General features: G+C 45.5%; 1 protein-coding gene across 6 annotated transcripts in view; it reads right to left on the bottom strand.

Moving 5' to 3' along the window:
- Positions 1-19,522, bottom strand: part of sept9b (septin 9b) — an 83,985-nt gene that overhangs the window by 39,272 nt on the left and 25,191 nt on the right. For 3 of the 6 annotated variants that reach the window (XR_005036897.1, XR_005036896.1, XM_036949492.1), the window contains exons 1-2: positions 18,746-18,990; positions 9,880-10,533 (exon numbers count right to left, since the gene is read on the bottom strand). Coding sequence is in view for 1 of the 6 variants with exons in the window: in XM_036949492.1 (XP_036805387.1) it covers positions 9,880-10,533; positions 18,746-18,800 (709 nt within the window). In the remaining 5 variants the exon portion in view is untranslated. Of the gene's footprint in view, positions 1-1,879; positions 2,141-9,879; positions 10,534-18,745; positions 18,991-19,522 lie in introns of those variants that run through there. The other 3 variants (XR_005036898.1, XR_005036899.1, XR_005036900.1) reach the window with 2 other exon arrangements.

The raw sequence follows: 19,522 nt of genomic DNA, 5'->3' as shown, positions 1-19,522 counted from the left end.
GGAATTTGTGGTCAGAGGTTTGTTTAAGCCAAGGTGTTTATCTAGTGGCTTGTTTCCCCTCAGTTTTATAGTGTTAGGATACTTCCCAGCTGTGTTACTTAACAGAGCCAAATAACCCCCATATAGATGGATACATACACTACCGTTCAAAAGTTTGGGATCACTTAGAAATGTCCTTGTTAGTGAAAGAAAGGCACATTTTTTTGTCCATTAAAATAACATCAAATTGATCAGAAATACAGTGTGGACATTGTTAATGTTGTAAATGACTATTGTAACTGGAAACGTCAGATTTTTAATGGAATATCTACATAGGCGTACAGAGGCCCATTATCAGCAACCATCACGCCTGTGTTCCAATGGCACGTTATGTTAGCTAATCCAGGTTTATCATTTTAAAAAGCTAATTGATCATTAGAAAACCCTTTTGCAATTATGTTAGCACGGCTGAAAACTGTTGTCCTGATTTAAAGAAGCAATAAAACTGGCCTTTAGATGAGTTGAGTATCTGGAGCATGTGTGGGTTCGATTACAGGGTCAAAATGGCCAGAAACAAAAAAAAATATTCTGAAACTTGTTAGTCTATTCTTGAAATTAAGGCTGTTCCATGCTAGAAATTGCCAAGAAACTGTAGATCTCGTACAACGCTGTGTACTACTCCTTTCACAGAACAGCGCAAACTGGCCCTAACCAGAATAGAAAGAGGAGTGGAAGACCCCGGTGCACAATTGAGCAAGAGGACAAGTACATTAGAGTGTCTAGTTTGAGAAACAGACGTCTCACAAGTCCTCAACTGGCAGCTTCATTAAATAGTACCCGCAAAACACCAGTCTCAACGTCAACAGTGAAGAGGTGACTCCGGGATGCTGGCCTTCTAGGCAGAGTTTCTCTGTCCAGTGTCTGTGTTCTTTTGCCCATCTTAATCTTTTCTTTTTATTGGCCAGTCTGAGATATGGCGTTTTCTTTGCAACTCTGCCTAGAAGGCCAACCTTAACAAAGTCTACACTGTATTTCTGATCAATTTGATGTTATTTTAATGGACAAAACATTTTTTTGAAAGAAAAGCACAAGGACATTTCTAAGTGACCCCAAACTTTTGAACGGCTAATAAAAGGCCCAGGCCTTGTTTGCTTTCATCTGCACACACACACACACACACACACACACACACACACACACACACACACACACACACACACACACACACACACACACACACACACACACACACACACACACACACAGTAGATAGAGCGAGAGAGCTAGAGAGTGAGAGAGAGCGAGCTGTTGAGTCTGCTATACTGCAAGGCTAGCATGTACAAGGATTCCATCAAACCCACATTATAAGCATGCAGACTCAGACATAACACATACTGTGTATATGCACAAACTATTCAACTCCACTATCGACACAAGGAAATTCTTAGTGATACATAACTCAACTGTGGACATGGAGCCTTAACGCAACATACAAGAGTAGCACGAAACAGCACAGATGACAAAACGACACTTCAAGGAGAGAGAAATCAATGCAGACCCTATGCGGCCTCACCTCATCTAAACTGAGGTTTTAGGGGGAGGAGAGGAACTTATTAAAAAGCATCTTGGGATGTCCCTGAATCCCTTTCCATTTACTCAGCGTCTAAAGTAGAGTTACACAACATGTAGCCCTGATTGGCCTTAATAGAAACCAGTTGTCTCAGTCACACCAGTCGCAACAGCCCTCCCCCTTCCTTCACCAAGTTTGCGTCCCAAATGACACCCTATTCCCTACATAGTGCACTACTTTTGACCAGAACCCTATGGACCCTGGTCAAAAGTAGTGCACCATATAGGGAATAGGTTACCATTTTTGTCGCAACCCAACAGCCATACTCACAGAGGACCTCCATCTCAGGGTTAATGTGCATCTCTGCACATGCAGCCATGTCTTCCAATCGCAGTCCCAGTCGAAGCATCACAGAACAGACTATTCCGACGTGGAAGTCCAAAAAAAATCCTCAATAAAATTCCCAACTGCTTCCCAAACCTAAACTCTTCACTGTGACAGCTGGGAGTGACTGGGATCGCTTGAGATCTAATGCCCTATTTCTGTAACTCTCCCTCTTCCCGATGTTCCCAACTCAACGTTTCTTACCCGGAGCCTCAAGACTGAACAATAAACAGAGCTCCACGGATCGGATTGGCCTTCCGGGGGAATCCCTGCCCCTAATTCCAGCTGGAATTCTAGGGGGAGTCAGATGACTCAGCTTGGAATGGAGGAGAAGAAAGAGAGGAAGACGGGACTCTGATTACATACTTTCTCTCTGTGCGGTCGTTCCAGAAAACTTCCCAGAGTTATGAGGATAATTATCCATAATAGAAACCTTGCCATGTGCTGAACTGGGAGAGACACAGAGAGAGAGAGAGCTTATCAGTGTTACAGTAAATGAATACCAAAAGATCTAGTCATAACATAAGTTGTCAAAGTTTTTTCCAATTACAGCTTTACTGTAAGTTGGATGATTTAAATGGTGTATCCTGTTCCTAAAAGATATGTCAGTACAGTCCAGAAAGGGAGAACAGGACTAACCGTAGACGTGTGTACTACTGTACTCAAAACAGTCTCTACTTTGTCGGCAATTCAATGACTTTACTTAGCTAACCAACACTGCATACTGTCAGAGGCAGTACCGTTGCCCTTTCCCCTACATCTTCAGCTGCTCTTGTTTGTTCCGTCTTCTCTCCCCTGTGTCTCATCACTGAGTACAAAGGTGAAAGTTCACCCAGAGTTCCTCTGAACTTTAGCTAAATTGAAAAAGCTAGCTACGTCCACAGGATAGTGACTCCCAATGTAGCGGTGTTAGCTGTGCTTAGGCAATAGAGGACTAGCCGTTCGCCATGGAGGTGAGAAGCCAGTCAGGCAACTAAGCAGTGTGTGTATGTGCGCGTGCGTGTTCGTGTGCGTGCGTGTTTGTGTGCGTGCGTGCTAACCCAGTGTTGTTTGATCTAGGGCTGTTCAGAGGGGATTAGGGTTTAAGTCTAGTCATAATATGACCCCTGTCAAACACACCTCCAGGTACTGTGCCGTGCGCCAATGGGTGCGATGATGACTCCATTATGAAGAGTGGTCTCATTCACCTCAATGTAAAGTGAGCATCAGCTAGGAAGTAGTTGCCGTGGCGATTATCAGCATGGGGCACCAGCCTGTTTAACTGACACCATGTTGGCCCTACAGTACTTCCATTACTTCCTGAGGAAATTGGTTGAATGACAGATCAAATCAAACAAACCTGGAGAGGCCTATACGACCAAATCAATGAGATCTGTCAGTGAGACACTTATTTAACATGGATTAATGTCTTTGTGTTTTACGTTTTTTAAATAATTGAAGATGATCATAAAAAGTAACTGGTTTCCACTTCTATTGAACGTCTAAGGATCAATAACCCCTTGCAGTACTGTCCCCCCCCCCCAATGGCTGATAAAATTAGGATCACAGAACATAGACTTGAATGGGGATGCCCGTTCTAGTAATTATATTTCTATGGTGGCTGATGACTATTATTATGGTACCTCCTTAGGAGAGGTCCAGCAGGGAGAGGTGGTGTACTGACCTCACACATACCCTGCCCAGCCCCCCCATCTGCCCCCTGCCCAGCCTAGCAGATGGCACAATAGCGGTACGTATTGGCCATCTGTCCAGTGCCCACTCACAATTTGTGTGCACACACACTCACACTCACTCAATCTCTGGCCACACAGCAACGACCGCTGGTTACTGCCCGAGACAAGACCTATACATGACGTCAATATCTGGGAACATCATATTGTTAAGGTGAAAGAGAGAGTAATTACAGCAAAAACACCATTATCATTCCAAGCATGGCCCTTATCAGCCAGAGAATGAGGGAAACCTCATTAGCAGAGGATGTTGAGAGCTGAGGCACTGACCCAAAGTGGACATTCTCTTTGTTAACCAGCTGTACAGTTGGCAAAAAGGAGAAATACTGAGCTCATCCTGGTCAGCCCGTAGCAGCTGGGTGCAGTTTATAAGCAGGACCAGACAGGACCAGACAGGACCAGACAGGACCAGACAGACACCTCTTCAAGATAAACAAGAATAAACCAGATAAAAGACTGTGGTAGAGTCAGGGGAGGGTCCAGACACTGGTAGTGATGATAGTTTTTGGCTGGTGGTCAGGGGGTCAGGAAAAGGTCCTGGCCCTACCTATTTTGTATGGTCGTGACTAGTGTCAGGCCAGCTTGACCAGCATTCAGAGAACTCACTAAGGAAGACAAGGGTGGGGACTGGGAGATAGTGGCTCAGGGAGACTGGAAATAGGAGGAAGGGGGAACTGGGGTTGCTTTAGTGGAGTGTATGGGCGTGTGTGTGTGTGTGTGTGTGTGTGTGTGTGTGTGTGTGTGTGTGTGTGTGTGTGTGCTGCATGGGAACCTTCTTTAACCCCTGACTTCCACCAGGCGGAGCAGAGTAAACAGAAGCTTCCGGAAACCTTATCTGGGGGACCCTGTCTGGTTTCCACTTCTCTCAGCTCAGCTCTACCCTCAGGGGAAGCGCTCAATACACACAGGCAGACACAGGCTTTCCACTGACCCAGTCAGAGTCCACAGCCTCCAAAACACGTTCAATCACATCAGGAATAAATCCTACAAAACACAAGCAGACACATTCATTCAGTTTTAGTGAGATATAGAACAATGTGTGAGTGAGAGAAGAGAAAGGCGGGAGAGAATGAAAGAAACAGAGTAGATAAGAGAATAAGAGATTACTTAAGAGTACTTAAAAATACACCTTTAATTACTGTCTACGTGCCCTCAGCAATGTCCTATATAAGATGCAAGCATTACCTGCAAGCCAGGTCCCATAGCTATCTCCCCTAAGTCATACCCTAACCCTACACTCCACCTGTCATACTGCACCTCCTGCTGGCCACTCTGAGCTCTGCGCCCACAGACATCATCATGAGCAAACGCTGCTATCCCTCAGGGGAGCTGAAAGTGAGTGGCCAACACTGCAGTCTAATGACCTCAGTCTGTGGTTTTCCTAGCCCGCTAACGCTAACCCTGAGAGGTTTGGAACCTGTAAACAGTTTAACATGAGCCATGATGATACGCTCTAGCAGACAGCCTCCTCTACTCAATTCAATTTCAATTTAAGGGGCTTTATTGGCATGGGAAACATATGTTAACATTGCCAAAGCAAGTGAAGTAGATAAACAAAAGTGAACTAAACAATAGAAATTAAGGGTAAACATTACACTCACAGAAGTTCCAAAAGAGTAGACATTTCAGACATCTCTCTCTCTCTCTCTCTCTCTCTCTCTCTCTCTCGCTCTCATAATGACACAACAGGTCATGCTGAGTGCAATTAAACTGTGAGACGCCTGACCACTGTCTGAGGGGGTGTGTGTGTGCGTACGTGCATGTGTGTGTGTGTCATAGTCCTTCCTTGTCATCAAGATGTGTTAAGAACACCCAATAAGCATAATTTCCAGTTCAGTATCTGCCTGGTTAAAATGAGTGGGGCCTCCTTTCTCTCCTCGTACCATAGTGACTTGGTGAATGACTTCATGAATACCCTGCGAGCGAGAGAGAGGCATCTCTTGCTATGATGGATACCAGGGGCGTATTCATTACGCCCGATTCTGTTGCAACATTTCTTTTAAACGGGAAGCAAACGAGACGGGATCGAACTGAATTAGTCCAATAGAAACTATAGTTTTGCTCCGTTTGCTTCCGTTTGGTTCTTAAACGGTAAACGGTTTCCGTAATGAATACACCACAGGCCCTGCTGTCAAGAGCTGCTTTACTACAGCGACTTTACCTGAGATACCAATCGGAGTGCTTCAACTAAGACTAAGAAGCTGGAGAAGGTTTAAAACCACATAGCGCTGTAGGTCATTCTAGTTCCACATATGTGACAAGGCATGGAATGACATGGGGAAGGGGAAACTGAACACAGTACTTTAGAATCCTAGGGAATTAGTGAGGTAAAGGTAAAGATTCTGACTTTTGGAATGTTGACACTCGATTTCACAGTACAGGCCCAGTGTGTGTGTGTGTGTGTGTCAGAGACTAACTAGCGCGATGTTAGCCAGATGGGAATGGCGGCCCCCCTATTCCCTAAACGTTCCTCTTGGGGGGTCCACTGCTAATCATGTTAATCAGCCTGGGATCTCCCTACCCTTCTGTCTCTCTCACTGTGTGTGTGTGTGTGTGTGTGTGTGTGTGTGTGTGTGTGGAGGGATTCTGTGTAGAAAGGGGATAGTGGGGCCCTCATCTGGTGTGACGCTGCAGAAGGTCACATGGGGGTACAAGGGTGTAGGGGACCGGGACAGACAACACACAGGCAGGCCACCAGAGGAGAATGACGGGGCATGGAGGAGAACAGTGAGAGGAGTGGGTCACGGAACAATCAAAATCCTCCGTCACAACTTTGTTGATCAATCAAACATGTCAGTTCAGGGCCAATGAGACACTATGAGGATTTATATAAACAAATCCAATGCTGGGTTAGAGGGCTTGAAGTGTCAGAACTGATGGCATAACCAACCACCCACCAGGACAGAGTGGTCAAGTTGAATCTCAATGGGAACTCCTCCCTGTATTGTTACAGTATAATATAACAGTAATCTGCAGTCTAATGGACCTCTGGTTCTACGGAGGTCAAAGGGCGGCAGGTAGCCTAGTGGTTAGAGTCCCTGAGCTGACAAGGTAAAAATCTGTCGTTCTGCCCCTGAACAAGGCAGTTGGACTACCGGGGAACAGTGGGTTTTCATTGTAAATAACAATTTGTTCTTAACTGACTTGCCCTGTTAAATACAATAAAAAGGGTAGTCAATCAAGGCAAATCATAACCCTGTCAATCTACTGTTTAGTTCAATGTAGATGTGTGATTGGGAGCAACAGTGCACTGATTCAATTAAAGAGTCTTCCAATTTCTTCTGCAGTACATATAAAACATGTTATTTTGTGTTCTACAAACATTAGTTACCTGTTGATATTTAGAGCCACCTACAGAGATCAGAGACGGACATTTTGATCCTAGAAACAAACTAAAAATGTATCCAGATGTACTCTGTTGTGGTGAGATCACACAACTGGCTGGAAGTGCAACTGGCTCAGATCACATGACCCAGGCTGAGAGAGGAAGAGAGGCGAGGTCAGGACGAGGGGAAACAATCGCCCTGACGGACAGCACACGGAAGGAAGCCCGGGAAACCAGAGTGTGTGTCTCTGATGTCACTACCCGTTTGAAAAACTGAATGGACAGGAAAACGGCTTATCACTCAGAAAAACACAGCTGACAGTAACTTGGAAAATTTCAAACAAGGCACGGAGTCAACAATCTGTACACCAATGTAAAGAGTTTCATATCCACCATTATCTAGTTGGATGAAAGAGGATCAATCTCTCTTTTAAGTCACTTGTGAAACCACCACATCTATCACTCATAGTCACCTATTGAAATTAATTAGGGCCTACTTATGTATTATGTTGGAGCCAATTTCTCCTACTTGACACAAAATCTGATGGAAACAACCCACTAGCAGTCCACTACAGTGCTGTGTTGTTCACGTTTCTGCTCCACTGACGCCATCTCCCCACATTGACAGATGGAGCGGGACAGAGCAGGGGTCAGAGTCCCTCAGTCAGGGTGGGCCCCGGCCTCAGGCCCTCCAGGCAGGTCACCCTTCATTGAGAGCCCTAATAAGGCCCTCTCCCTCTGGGAAAATAACTAGCCCAGACCTCCGTGGCCTGAGTAGGAACCAGGCTACAAGAAACACACACACACACACACACACACACACAATCGTCCCAGCAAATCTGAGCTCCTAATATTGGAGTATAGCCTACAAACTCGTACCGAATGATAAAGTATGGTCATTTATACTGTTCCAGTCCACAAACACATAATGCTAAACTGGTCTGTGTCGACAGGAAAAAAGCCTACAGAATTAGAGTTCATTAAGGCCAAATAAGACATGGAATACTTGGCAATATCACTAATAGCACTGACTGGAACATACTGGTTTATTAAATACTGAAAGCCATGATTCATTTGAGAACTGCGGAGTTCGAGTTTGAGGAAGCGAACGAGCAAGGCTAAGTAGAATGCTTTTCTCCATTTGTCTGTGTCCAACATTCTGTGTCCAAAATTGCACCCTATTCCCTATATAGTGCACTAGCTTTGACCAGAGCCATAGCCCCACTATATAGGGAATAGGGTACCATCTGATAAACAAACCAATGCATCTAGCAGCTGTAGTTTCCCTGCAGCTGGCCCCATGCTGTGTGCTCCCTCAGTCTCAGGTCTAAAACGTTGTCTAAGCGTTATTTATACATTCTCTAAACGCTTTCTAAATATGGCTTGAATGCCGTCTAAAGACTGTGTAAATGCTGACACATTAGGTCATATTTGGCTCCGGGTTTTATCCCTCAGTTTACAGGAATCTAACTTGGCTCGTGTCGGACGCCCCTTCTGGGGGCCTGAGACACGCTCAATCTGCAGAGGGAGGAAAGAAGAGGAGTGTCTGTGCGCGTGTTGTCAGAAAGAGAGAGGAGGAAAGAAGAGGAGTGTCTGTGCGCGTGTTGTCAGAAAGAGAGAGGAGGAAAGAGAGGGATAGACAAGGAAAGTACAAAGCAAAGGAAAGTGAGTAAGTGGGAACCCAAATGTGTCCGATGCTGCTGACTGCTAAAACGCGCTGGTTTTCTTAAAGACAGGGTTCCTTTATACATTCATCACTTGCATATGTAGGAGAATAAAACAATATTTGTTGTTATCTCACAGTCTACCAAGAGTGTATGAATTGAAGAACAAATTGCCTGAATATTTTTTGTACATGCAGCGATAGGGGACTGAGTTGAGAGGGAATTGAAGAACAAAGCAGCCGAACATTCATTGATCGGGGACTGAGACGCTGGGCTCCAGACAGAGCAGAGGGAGGGACAGGAGAGACAGGCCGTAGTGACAGACAGGCCCAGGCTGGGCTTTAATCAAACAGACCTCTCCTCTTGCAGGCCCACTCCGGGGACCCAGAGCTCTCTACTGTGTGTGTGATTGCATCTTCCAGTCCCTCTGTGAGGTGGTAGAGGAGGGCAACTGGAGGGGGATGATGTGTTGTGGAAAATGTTCTGTAACCCCACCACTGGAGGTTTGAAAACTAAAAGTGTATCCAAAATGTGGATACCTACACTACTGTGTACTGCGGAGGTATGTGCACATTGCCAATAGTCTTAAAACAGAAAGCTGACATGAATGCAGGACCATAGTACACGGTTTCTATATATACACCTAGCCTCACTGGTCCCAGATCATGTTTGGCATGACAAAAAAACGACTTGAGTTGGCTAGATAGCACGAACAGATCTGAGACCAGTCTACGATGCACTTTGCTTACTCATACCTTCATACATTTTTACAGAGTGGCATCTCTCCACCAAGGCAGGCTGTATCAGACTGGAGGCACTCAGCCTGTGTTGGAGAGGCCACTCCTAGAAACAGTCCCCAGATCAGTGGTCTGCTTTCTCATACCAAAGCCTCTGCTCAGAAGCCTGTGTTATGCCACGGGGAACTCCAGCCCAGATCAAACACACACACACACACTACCAAACACACCAGATCCTATGATTAGTGGTTAGCAACACACACACACACACACACACACACACACACACACACACACACACACACACACACACACACACACACACACACACACACACACACACACACACACACACACACACACACACACACACACACACACACACACACACACACACACACACACCAGAGTGACTACATCCAGGATCACATGAGGAACCTAAGGACTTAGAGGGTTCATGAGAAGAAACCTAGGGTCAGAGGTTACTCACTGTCAGGGTTTGGGGACTTGGTGCGGTTGGGCGAGGAGCAGCGGATGGTGGTGACGATGGTGTTGTGGTGGGGGTTGGGATGGTGCGGGTGGTGGACCGGTGCATGATGACCATGGTTCTCGTGGTTGTTCTTTCCATTCCCCGTTGTCTCGGGTGCTTTGGTGACGCTGATCCCTGGTGTGGTCCTCACGGCCGGGCCATCCCCCAGACTGAGGGGCTCGAACCTCCGGGCTTGGCTGGGTGGCTCGGGGGTCCGGGCCCCTGTGCGAATCACCACCTCCTGGGGCGTTTTAGAGAAGGCCACCTCCCGTTTGTGGCCCATCTCGGGCGTCTTGGAGTGGCCTAGGACCTCGGGTCGTTTTGCTCCGAATCGGAGGGAACCAGGGCTGGTTGGATCCACCTGCTTGGAGGAAATGTCGATGGAGAGCTCCGTGCGTCCCCGGGATATGGATTCAGGAGGCTTGGAGCTTCCCCCTCCCATGATGGTCTTGGAGATGGAGCCGTTGTTGTTATTGCTGGCGCCCAGTTCACGGTAGTAGATGCTGGTGGGGGACATGACGGGGCGGTGGTTGGTGTTGTTGGGCGCCCGGCGGGAGCCTGGCGAGGAGTTGACCGAGGTGTCCACATCCTCCACCTCAAATGACCTCTTTAGAGCTGCATGGAGGGTGAGATGAGACAGACACACTCAGTCAATGAGTCATCCATACTACCATTTCTGACATTGATGATAATCAGAGTGCACTTAGGGCCGGTTTCCTAAACAAACATTACTGCTAGTCCTGGACTAAACAAATACAACAGCAAATATATGAACAGTGTATTCTAATTCCAGAGGAGCAACATGAACTGTTTCGACGTTCCTGGCATCGTAGCTGCTTGAGGTTAGTGGGTAGAGAGAAGCTGGAAAAGCAATCTCAGCAACATCACAAAGGAAAATGGCAGCAACAAGCAATTAAGCCAAGCTCAAATCATTTCAATAACTCGTTATTAGTGGTGCCAATCTGTCACTACATACGACTGCAGATGGCACTCTATAAGTTTATACAAGTTTAACTGGTGCCAGTTGTATGACACAGTGTGGTACTGTATGTTATAAAATGTGGTCCAATTTATACACCCACTTGCACGGCCTCAAATGGCCTTAGACTTCAATAGCCTTATATAAATGAAAGTCATATATCTGCCTTGTATTCTCTACATGCACTCTTGAATATTGTATGATATGGATGAGTACAATGCATTAATACCAAATTAACAAAAGGAGACACACCTCCCCCCAGGGTACTGGTGGCTTTGTGAGAAAATCCTAAAAATAAGTTTGAACAAAAACATGAGGCTAGTTTGGCCTTGTAGGCATTGCCTCTTAGAAGTCAACTTGAATCCCATGGAGAAGATGCTCAGCTAGTCCCTGTGGTTACGAGTTGGTTATGACATCACAGTCACACACATCCATGACCCCACTGTACTACTCAGTAACTCCATGTTCAGTTCTGTTATGGCCTAAAGAGTGTGTGTGTGTGTGTGTGTGTGTGTGTGTGTGTGTGTGTGTGCGCGCCTACACGCGTGCATGCATGCAAGGAACACTACCGTTCAAAAGTTTGGGGTCACTTAGAAATGTCCTGTTTTTGAAAGAAAAGAAAAGCACACAAGACGCCTCACAAGTCCTCAACTGGCAGCTTCATTAAATAGTACCCACAAAACACCAGTCTCAACTTTAACAGTGAAGAGGCGACTCCGGGATGCTGGCCTTCTAGGCAGAGTTGCAAAGAAAAAGCCATATCTCAGACTGGCCAATAAAGAGAAAAGATTAAGATGGGCTAAAGAACACAGACACTGGACAGAGAAACTCTGCCTAGAAGGCCAGCATCCCGGAGTCACCTCTTCACTGTTGACATTGAGACTGGTGTTTTGTGGGTACTATTTAATGAAGCTGCCTCAAGTGTCCATGATGTCTATATGCTGTCGTATGATTGGTGTTGCTAGTCCCCTTCCCTCTGTATCTCTCTATTTAAACACTCACTGCTGCCATGGTTACCATACATCTTTCCATTTTATTTTGCTGATCTGCCTTTCCTTGTTCTTGCATTCCCTGTGCATTGAAAAGCTAGCTAACCAACGTTAGCATAGCAGCGTTAGCAAACTGCTAAACCTCCTAACTGTATTTGAAGGGTCTCATGTGTACATCCTGTAGGTGCTAAATGCTCTTAACAACCCCCAAAACACCTTTTAAAAAAGGTTCTCAACTAAACATTTATTTCCAACGACTAACTGTTATTCTCTCATGCTTCCTCCATTACGCTCTCATGATTTGGGGAATATTGGAGTTCAATTCCGGAGTCTACGAGGCATTATAAAAACATTTTAGCCCTCCATTTTAAGGATGTGTGTTGCTTTGGCTGTTACTAAAAACACGTCCCATCTCCCATATCTTCAATTAGAACGGGAGACCCAATCCCATATGCCGCTTATAAAACAGAACAAGTTATTTCCATGTCCAAACCACTTTGCCACTGGACTCCATCCCCCATAACCCCCCTTTCCTCCCTCTCGTGTTCTATGATTGTGCTGAATGATTCCAAGGTTCTGGCTACTTTCAACTCGGTCCAGGACTAGGATTTGACCTGCCAAATCAGTCTGCTGCTTAGTGCATCGCAAACAGTGAGCTGAAAGACCATTGGTGTATCCAGTGATCTGAAATGTTCTGAACATTGCAGACAGAAACAGAATGAACAGAGCTGACATGATTCCCTATTCAATCTGACAGACAGCCCTATCTTTTCTACCACGTACATTTCTATCTGAATGTTCTTTAACGTTACATGCTCTTGAACAGGTTCCAGGGTTGCCTGCATAGAGAGACAGTCAGTATAAGCCTAACACTGATAGGACTTAAGTGTTGTCATAACATCCAAGATGGCTGCATATGATTTAATATGACCTAGAGATGAAACTTTCTCAACGGTCGCCATATGCCTGGCAAGGACTTCAGAGAGAGGCATTACGGGAATTACTATAGCGAAATAGGAATGTTCCTCGACTCAGTTCTACCATGCGGTTTTCCCACGGTTTTCTATACATTCAGAGGTCACTCTTTCAAACATCATTCCACTAGAAGACAGAGAAGAAGGATCACGTGTTTCCGAGGAAGCATCCAAGGATATCCCTGTCATGGATTTCACACGTGCTGGATGGACCTGGGATCCCGGAGCGCCAGTATCCCGACGTGAGCGAAGGCCAGACGGACGATACCGTCTCTTCCCCCAAGTGAAATGGCATTCCCAGACAATGAGCTGGAAATACAGAACGTCTCTGCGGAATCTCCTTAACAAACAGAGCCTACTTCTCTCTCTCCCTGTGTAGCCTACCTCTTGGTGTTCTGTGTCCCACAGCCTCTTGCGAGGGGGATGACCATAACAATGGCCACAGGGCCTGGCATTTTTCCTGACCAAGAACAAATCTGGGCCCTAGTCCAGGCCTATAACTGGGCCAACAGAGTTTTCCCTGGCCAGATGTTGTGGTTAGGAAAACTCCTGGTCCTAGCATAGCACAACACGCTAAGATGGAGGCTCTCTCCCACCTGACCTAAATAGTAGGGCCGGGAAGATACCAGTATCGCAAAAACATATCCATGGCAACAATGAAAACACGAAGCAGACTCAACTCTTTGGTCCTTTAAAAACCAACTGTATGTAAAATATTGTGTACTATAGCTTGGAAAAGAAATACATGTGGCTCTGGATGACAACATAATGATGTCTGTTTTCAACATTAGGACTGTTCCCTTAAAGAAATCTGCTTTGTGTTTTGTTTCCCTGCCATGACACTAACGAGTATCGCGATACTGCTATCATCCCCGGCCCACCTAAATAGATTTCAATAGAGAGGAGGAAACAGACTTTTGTTCTCTCTCCCACCCTGCTAGGCCCAGGTGCTAGCCTTGACTTCCTGTCCCTGTGTGCATCACTGGCGTTAGCTCATCTCCTCAAGGACACACAGATAGAGTAATGGACAACAGATACTTGTACAGCTCTGATGCAGCTAGAAAGAGATAGGTTTATGATAATTCTACAGTTATGCAGGTGCTTTTATCTCATGGTTTGAGTTAACACAGTCAGTATGCGTTTCACTGTCAGTCTACACCTATTATTTACGAAGCGTGTGATGCTTAAAATTAGATTTTTTTATGCAGGACCTGTGAAATGTAACTATGCTCCGACCAAACGAGCCAATCGAACCATAACGATTGTTTCCTGTTTACAGTCTCACGGTAGTTATAGAACGAGACTGACTTCCTGGTTGTGTTGGTTCTGACTGAGGTCCGAAAGATCAAAGTCACCACCGCATCCTGTTGTGGGGTTTAGTGAGGCTAGAGAAAAGATTGAACACTGAGGAAAGAGAGGGCGAGAGAGAGAGACCATAGACGTACACTAAAACTGACTGAAAAGGTCAAGACATGAGGTTGCGTTCTCTAGGGCCCACTGTTGCACTACAGCTCATCCACATCAGTACACTATCTTACTAAACAAGGCCAACGGACATCATGGTGGCCTTCATGTTAGAGTCCCAGGCCTTGTTCAATACTCCTTCACTGAGACGCTTGGTGAGTATGGGCCCTGAGCTCCATGGCATGTCGTCTGAGTCCTGATGTGACCGACTGGATCAGCTTCCTCAAAGAAAGGGGTCTAGACGGGGGCCAGACGGCCTTCAGACCGGCCTCTTAGAACTGAAGAGTGAAGGGAGCTCTCCTGGGGACCGCAACTCTGAGGCCCAAATGCTAGAGTTTCATCAGTGTGTGTGTCTAGTCTAATTTATGTCGATTGGGCCGGATGTGCAAGTGTGTTTTTTGAGGTTTAGGGCAGAAAAGGTAAAACTGTACTGTAGCAAATATATAGTATTACACACCATCTATGGGATACTGAAGATATTGGCAAATAAAATTGCTGACGTTTCTCTGCTCATAACACCATGGTTTTAAGTCTGTAGTCAATGGTTGTCTCACTGAACCACTTACCCATCTCTTACATTCCAGACTCGCTCACTTCCTGATCAATATCACATGACGGTGGAACGATGAGAACACTGACAGTTACTGTAATACTGCCAGATTACGGTCTATGAAAACATAAGAGGCATGATGATATAATGCTAGCATTTAAAACTGTGCAGTGTCAGACATTTACTACTGTACATACAATGCCAAACCCACTGGCAAAACAGCGATTATGGCTTGAATGAAATGTCCATTCAAGTTGACAACACTTTATCTTGATACACTAACACAAACTGTAACGGTGAAGTTGAGCTCCGTGGCACTTCATACGCACACAGCGGTTCTGCCAGTGTCAACAGAAGCGGGCTACAACATTATGAAGTGGAATTATAATATCATAGAAATCTTTCAAAACCAAGTCTGACAAGGCAAGGCCATCGACTGACCGATAAAGTTACTCAAACCCTCCCCTTATATTCCACTTGATCAGTCCAAAGGTTAGCCACCGCTAATGGTAGGGTGTCAAATAACCACTTCCTTTATGTCTTCTCTGGACACTGTTGGGTTTATGCTGACACACGGCGTGTGTAACTCGCTCGTGTTCTGGCTGACACCAGGTTCAGCAAAAAATAATTCTAGTAGAGAGAGCGAGCGACAGAGGCAAAGAGAGAGAGAGAGAAAGAAAGATATAGAGGAACTCAAAGTGAACGCAGCTGTTGGTAGTTCAGTAGTGCTTGGCTCCATACCTTTCAGTCTGAACCCCTGGGTGCTTGGCAGGTAAGGCATAGTTCATTCCTTTGAACAAGCAACACCCACAGGTTAACGACTAGAAAGCCTTCTGTACTGCAGGCTACTGCCACCCTGATTTACATCCCTCGTTGACCACAGGAGCCGTTTCCAATGTCAGAAGTATCAAGAGTGGACAGATTCCAGACAACACCTGCAGCTATTTCAAACTCCACCACGGCAAACAGACCGTGAGAGGACTATTCACTGTTGATGAGTAGGCCTATTCGCTATCGAGTCGATTCACTGTGCAGTTGATTCACTATGCGGTTGATTCACTGTTCAGCTCATTCAGTTTATCAGAGAGCGGTATACGAGACCAAGGCTTTATGACTTGATGTTGATCTCAGATGCACTCAAAGAGAAGAAATAAAAATCCATACCGACGCACTAACATAAACCACACACTCTAAAAACACACACTGTCCACAAACAACAAGCCTCTGGAAAATCCCCACACGTTTAGTTTGAGCTGAGAGACAGACAGATAAGAGACCAGACTGGATTTGCCAGTAAATGGAAGAGTAGGCCTACGACAGCAGTGCTTCAGCAGCAGTGTGTGACAAGTAGTGATATTTCTACACAGCCCCCAGATCAGATACCAGGGAGAATCAGATACAAGTAGTGATATTTCTACACAGCCCCCAGATCAGATACCAGGGAGAATCAGATACAAGTAGTGATATTTCTACACAGCCCCCAGATCAGATACCAGGGAGAATCAGATACAAGTAGTGATATTTCTACACAGCCCCCAGATCAGATACCAGGGAGAATCAGATACAAGTAGTGATAATTCTACACAGCCCCCAGATCAGATACCAGGGAGAATCAGATACAAGTAGTGATATTTCTACACAGCCCCCAGATCAGATACCAGGGAGAATCAGACACAAGTAGTGATATTTCTACACAGCCCCCAGATCAGATACCAGGGAGAATCAGACACAAGTAGTGATATTTCTACACAGCCCCCAGATCAGATACCAGGGAGAATCAGACACAAGTAGTGATATTTCTACACAGCCCCCAGATCAGATACCAGGGAGAATCAGACACAAGTAGTGATATTTCTACACATCCCCCAGATCAGATACCAGGGAGAATCAGATACAAGTAGTGATATTTCTACACAGCCCCCAGATCAGATACCAGGGAGAATCAGACACAAGTAGTGATATTTCTACACAGCCCCCAGATCAGATACCAGGGAGAATCAGACACAAGTAGTGATATTTCTACACAGCCCCCAGATCAGATACCAGGGAGAATCAGACACAAGTAGTGATATTTCTACACAGCCCCCAGATCAGATACCAGGGAGAATCAGATACAAGCAGAATGCACAACTGCCTGAGAGGACAGGCTGAGTGACAGGGTGGCTGACATCATCCCGCTAACATGGCACTGATATGGTCTTTTTCATCCATTTGATCATGCAGTACTGCTACTGAACACATAATCACTCACCAAAAAAACATAAACCTACAGATGTGGGAGACAGAGTCTGGTCTGTCCAATATGGAGAGATCACCACAATCCTTTCTCTCTCAAAAGAGCAAGGTCTTACAAGGTCTGACCGATACTGTTTTAAGGGACTTTCTAAAACAGGACCACACATCCAGAAGTGTAATTCCAAGGGAGTGAATGCACATTTAGACTGATCTGACCAAGAGAGCGAGAACCCGACGCTCATCAAGTGCTGGACTGCGTCCATATGGCCCTAAACCAATGAATTAATAATACTGAAATGTTTAACTGTGTTCAGTCACACATTCAGTTTCTCAGATCTGACGGAGTAAGCACACTTTCAGTTCAATGTGTGTGTGTTTTGGTTTTACTGTCCTTGTGGGGATAAAAATAAGAAACCCGCACACTGCTCGATAGTACCACTGCTCTTTTAATAACCTTCACGTAATCGGCCTCCAGAGTCCTCACAAGGATAGTAAAACAAGAAAATTCAGACAAATGGGTACATTTTGTCAAGCCCACAAGGAAAAAGTTTTTTTTAGCCTTAGCGGTTAGGTTTAGGCTTATAATTAGGGTTAGAGATACAGTTAGGGGTTACGTTTAGTTTTAGGGTTAAGGTTGGATTAAGGATTAGGGGTTAGGTTTAGTTTCAGGGTGAAGGTTAGATTAAGGATTAGGGGTTAGGTTTAGTTTCAGGGTGAAGGTTAGATTAAGGATTAGGGGTTAGGTTTAGTTTCAGGGTGAAGGTTAGATTAAGGATTAGGGGTTAGGTTTAGTTTCAGGGTGAAGGTTAGATTAAGGATTAGGGGTTAGGGCAGGGTTTCCCAAACTCGGTCCTTGGGACCCCAAGGGGTGCATGTTTTTTTTAATGCCCTAGCAGAAAACAGCAGATTCAAATAATCAACTAATCATCAAGCTTTGATAATTTTAATCAGCTGTTTAGTTAGGGCAAAAACCAAAACCGTGCACCCCTTGGGGTTAGGGAAAATAGGAATTTGAATGGGAATCAATTGTTTGTTCCCCACAAGGATAGCAAAACAAACGTCAGTGTGTGACGGTCCTGTCAGACCTCTCACAGCTGGAGGGAAGGACACACTCGGACCGGAGGAGGAAGAGGAAAGGAGGAAGAGGACAACAAAGGAAATCAATGTTAGCTTCACAGGACAGCTAGGAAAACAAAGGAGAGAGAGGGGACACACTGAGGAGTTGTGAATGAATGGGGGTTTGATGCGGTGGCCAGATGAGGCTTTGCTATGAGTCCCTTTAATGCTTTCCGTTGTAACGTTTCCTGTGGTGGAGTAGCACTGTCAATACTGGGGTACTCTACTGATGTAACTAGGATATGATCAATAACAGACTCAGATTAAGAAACCGAGGGGAACACATGCCCAATGCGCACACACACACACAAACAAACTCGAGAAACAAAAACAGAGCGAGCGAGAGAAGGGAGAGACCAGTGCTGTTAAGTGAAGAAGTGACTCAATTGTAAATTTGATCTGGAAATAGTATTTTGGGCATCAGTTGTCTTCAGTCGTTAGTCACCACTGGCTGTCGATGGGAAGGTCTGTGACAAGTAAAAGAGAGTAATCAAAACGGAGAATTCAAAACATGACAAACCTTCAAAGTCCGAGATAATTCCGTCCAAGTGAGCAGTAACCTTGGAGTCAGACATGTTGCTGGTTTGATATAAAAGTAAACAGAATTTCCAAATCCCTTCCCAATCAAGGTAACGTTCCACAGTCCCTCTACTGATTCTAAATAAATCCCAAATTAGGAGCCAGTGTAAAAACCAGAGTGCTGAGTAGTCAATCTGATCCAAGCCCACAGCTTTCTTAAAGGAGCAACTTCTTTTTCTCTGCTTCCTCCTATGCCTGGCACTACATCGCAGCGTTCAGTCTTCAGAGAGTGAAAGGCAAGCCCTCCTCTCCTCCCCTCAGAGAGAAACTCCCTCCCTCTTTTTTTGTGCATCTCCCTGACTGCCGTCTCCCTCTCAATGAGTGTGTGTGTGAGTGTGTGTGTGCGTGTGCGTGTGTTCGTGCATGACTGTGTGTGTGTGTGCGTGCATGACTGTGTCTGTGTGTCAAGTCTGATCCCATAACATTCTACAACATGTAAAAAGACATGAGCCAACAGGGGAAATGTCACACAGCCACTTAACCAACTTCCTGGCCTCATGTAATCAACCAGCAAGCTCCTCTTCCCTCAGCCAACCAGTCAAAAAGTCAGGCCCTCAAAAATGGCCTTCATAAACCTCAAGCCACTCAGTCCCACTCCACTCGAGCTAACATGAACTGACCACCTCAGAAAGTACCTCAGTAGTTATAGATAAACATGGAATTCTGCCTCACGACCACTAATTAAAAAACACTCACTTCTCTGGTACTTTCCTGACAC

The sequence above is a fragment of the Oncorhynchus mykiss genome, chromosome 17 (genome assembly GCF_013265735.2).
Source record: "Oncorhynchus mykiss isolate Arlee chromosome 17, USDA_OmykA_1.1, whole genome shotgun sequence".
In the NCBI taxonomy this organism is placed as follows: Eukaryota; Metazoa; Chordata; class Actinopteri; order Salmoniformes; family Salmonidae; genus Oncorhynchus; species Oncorhynchus mykiss.
This window is presented reverse-complemented; position numbering and strand designations above follow the sequence as displayed.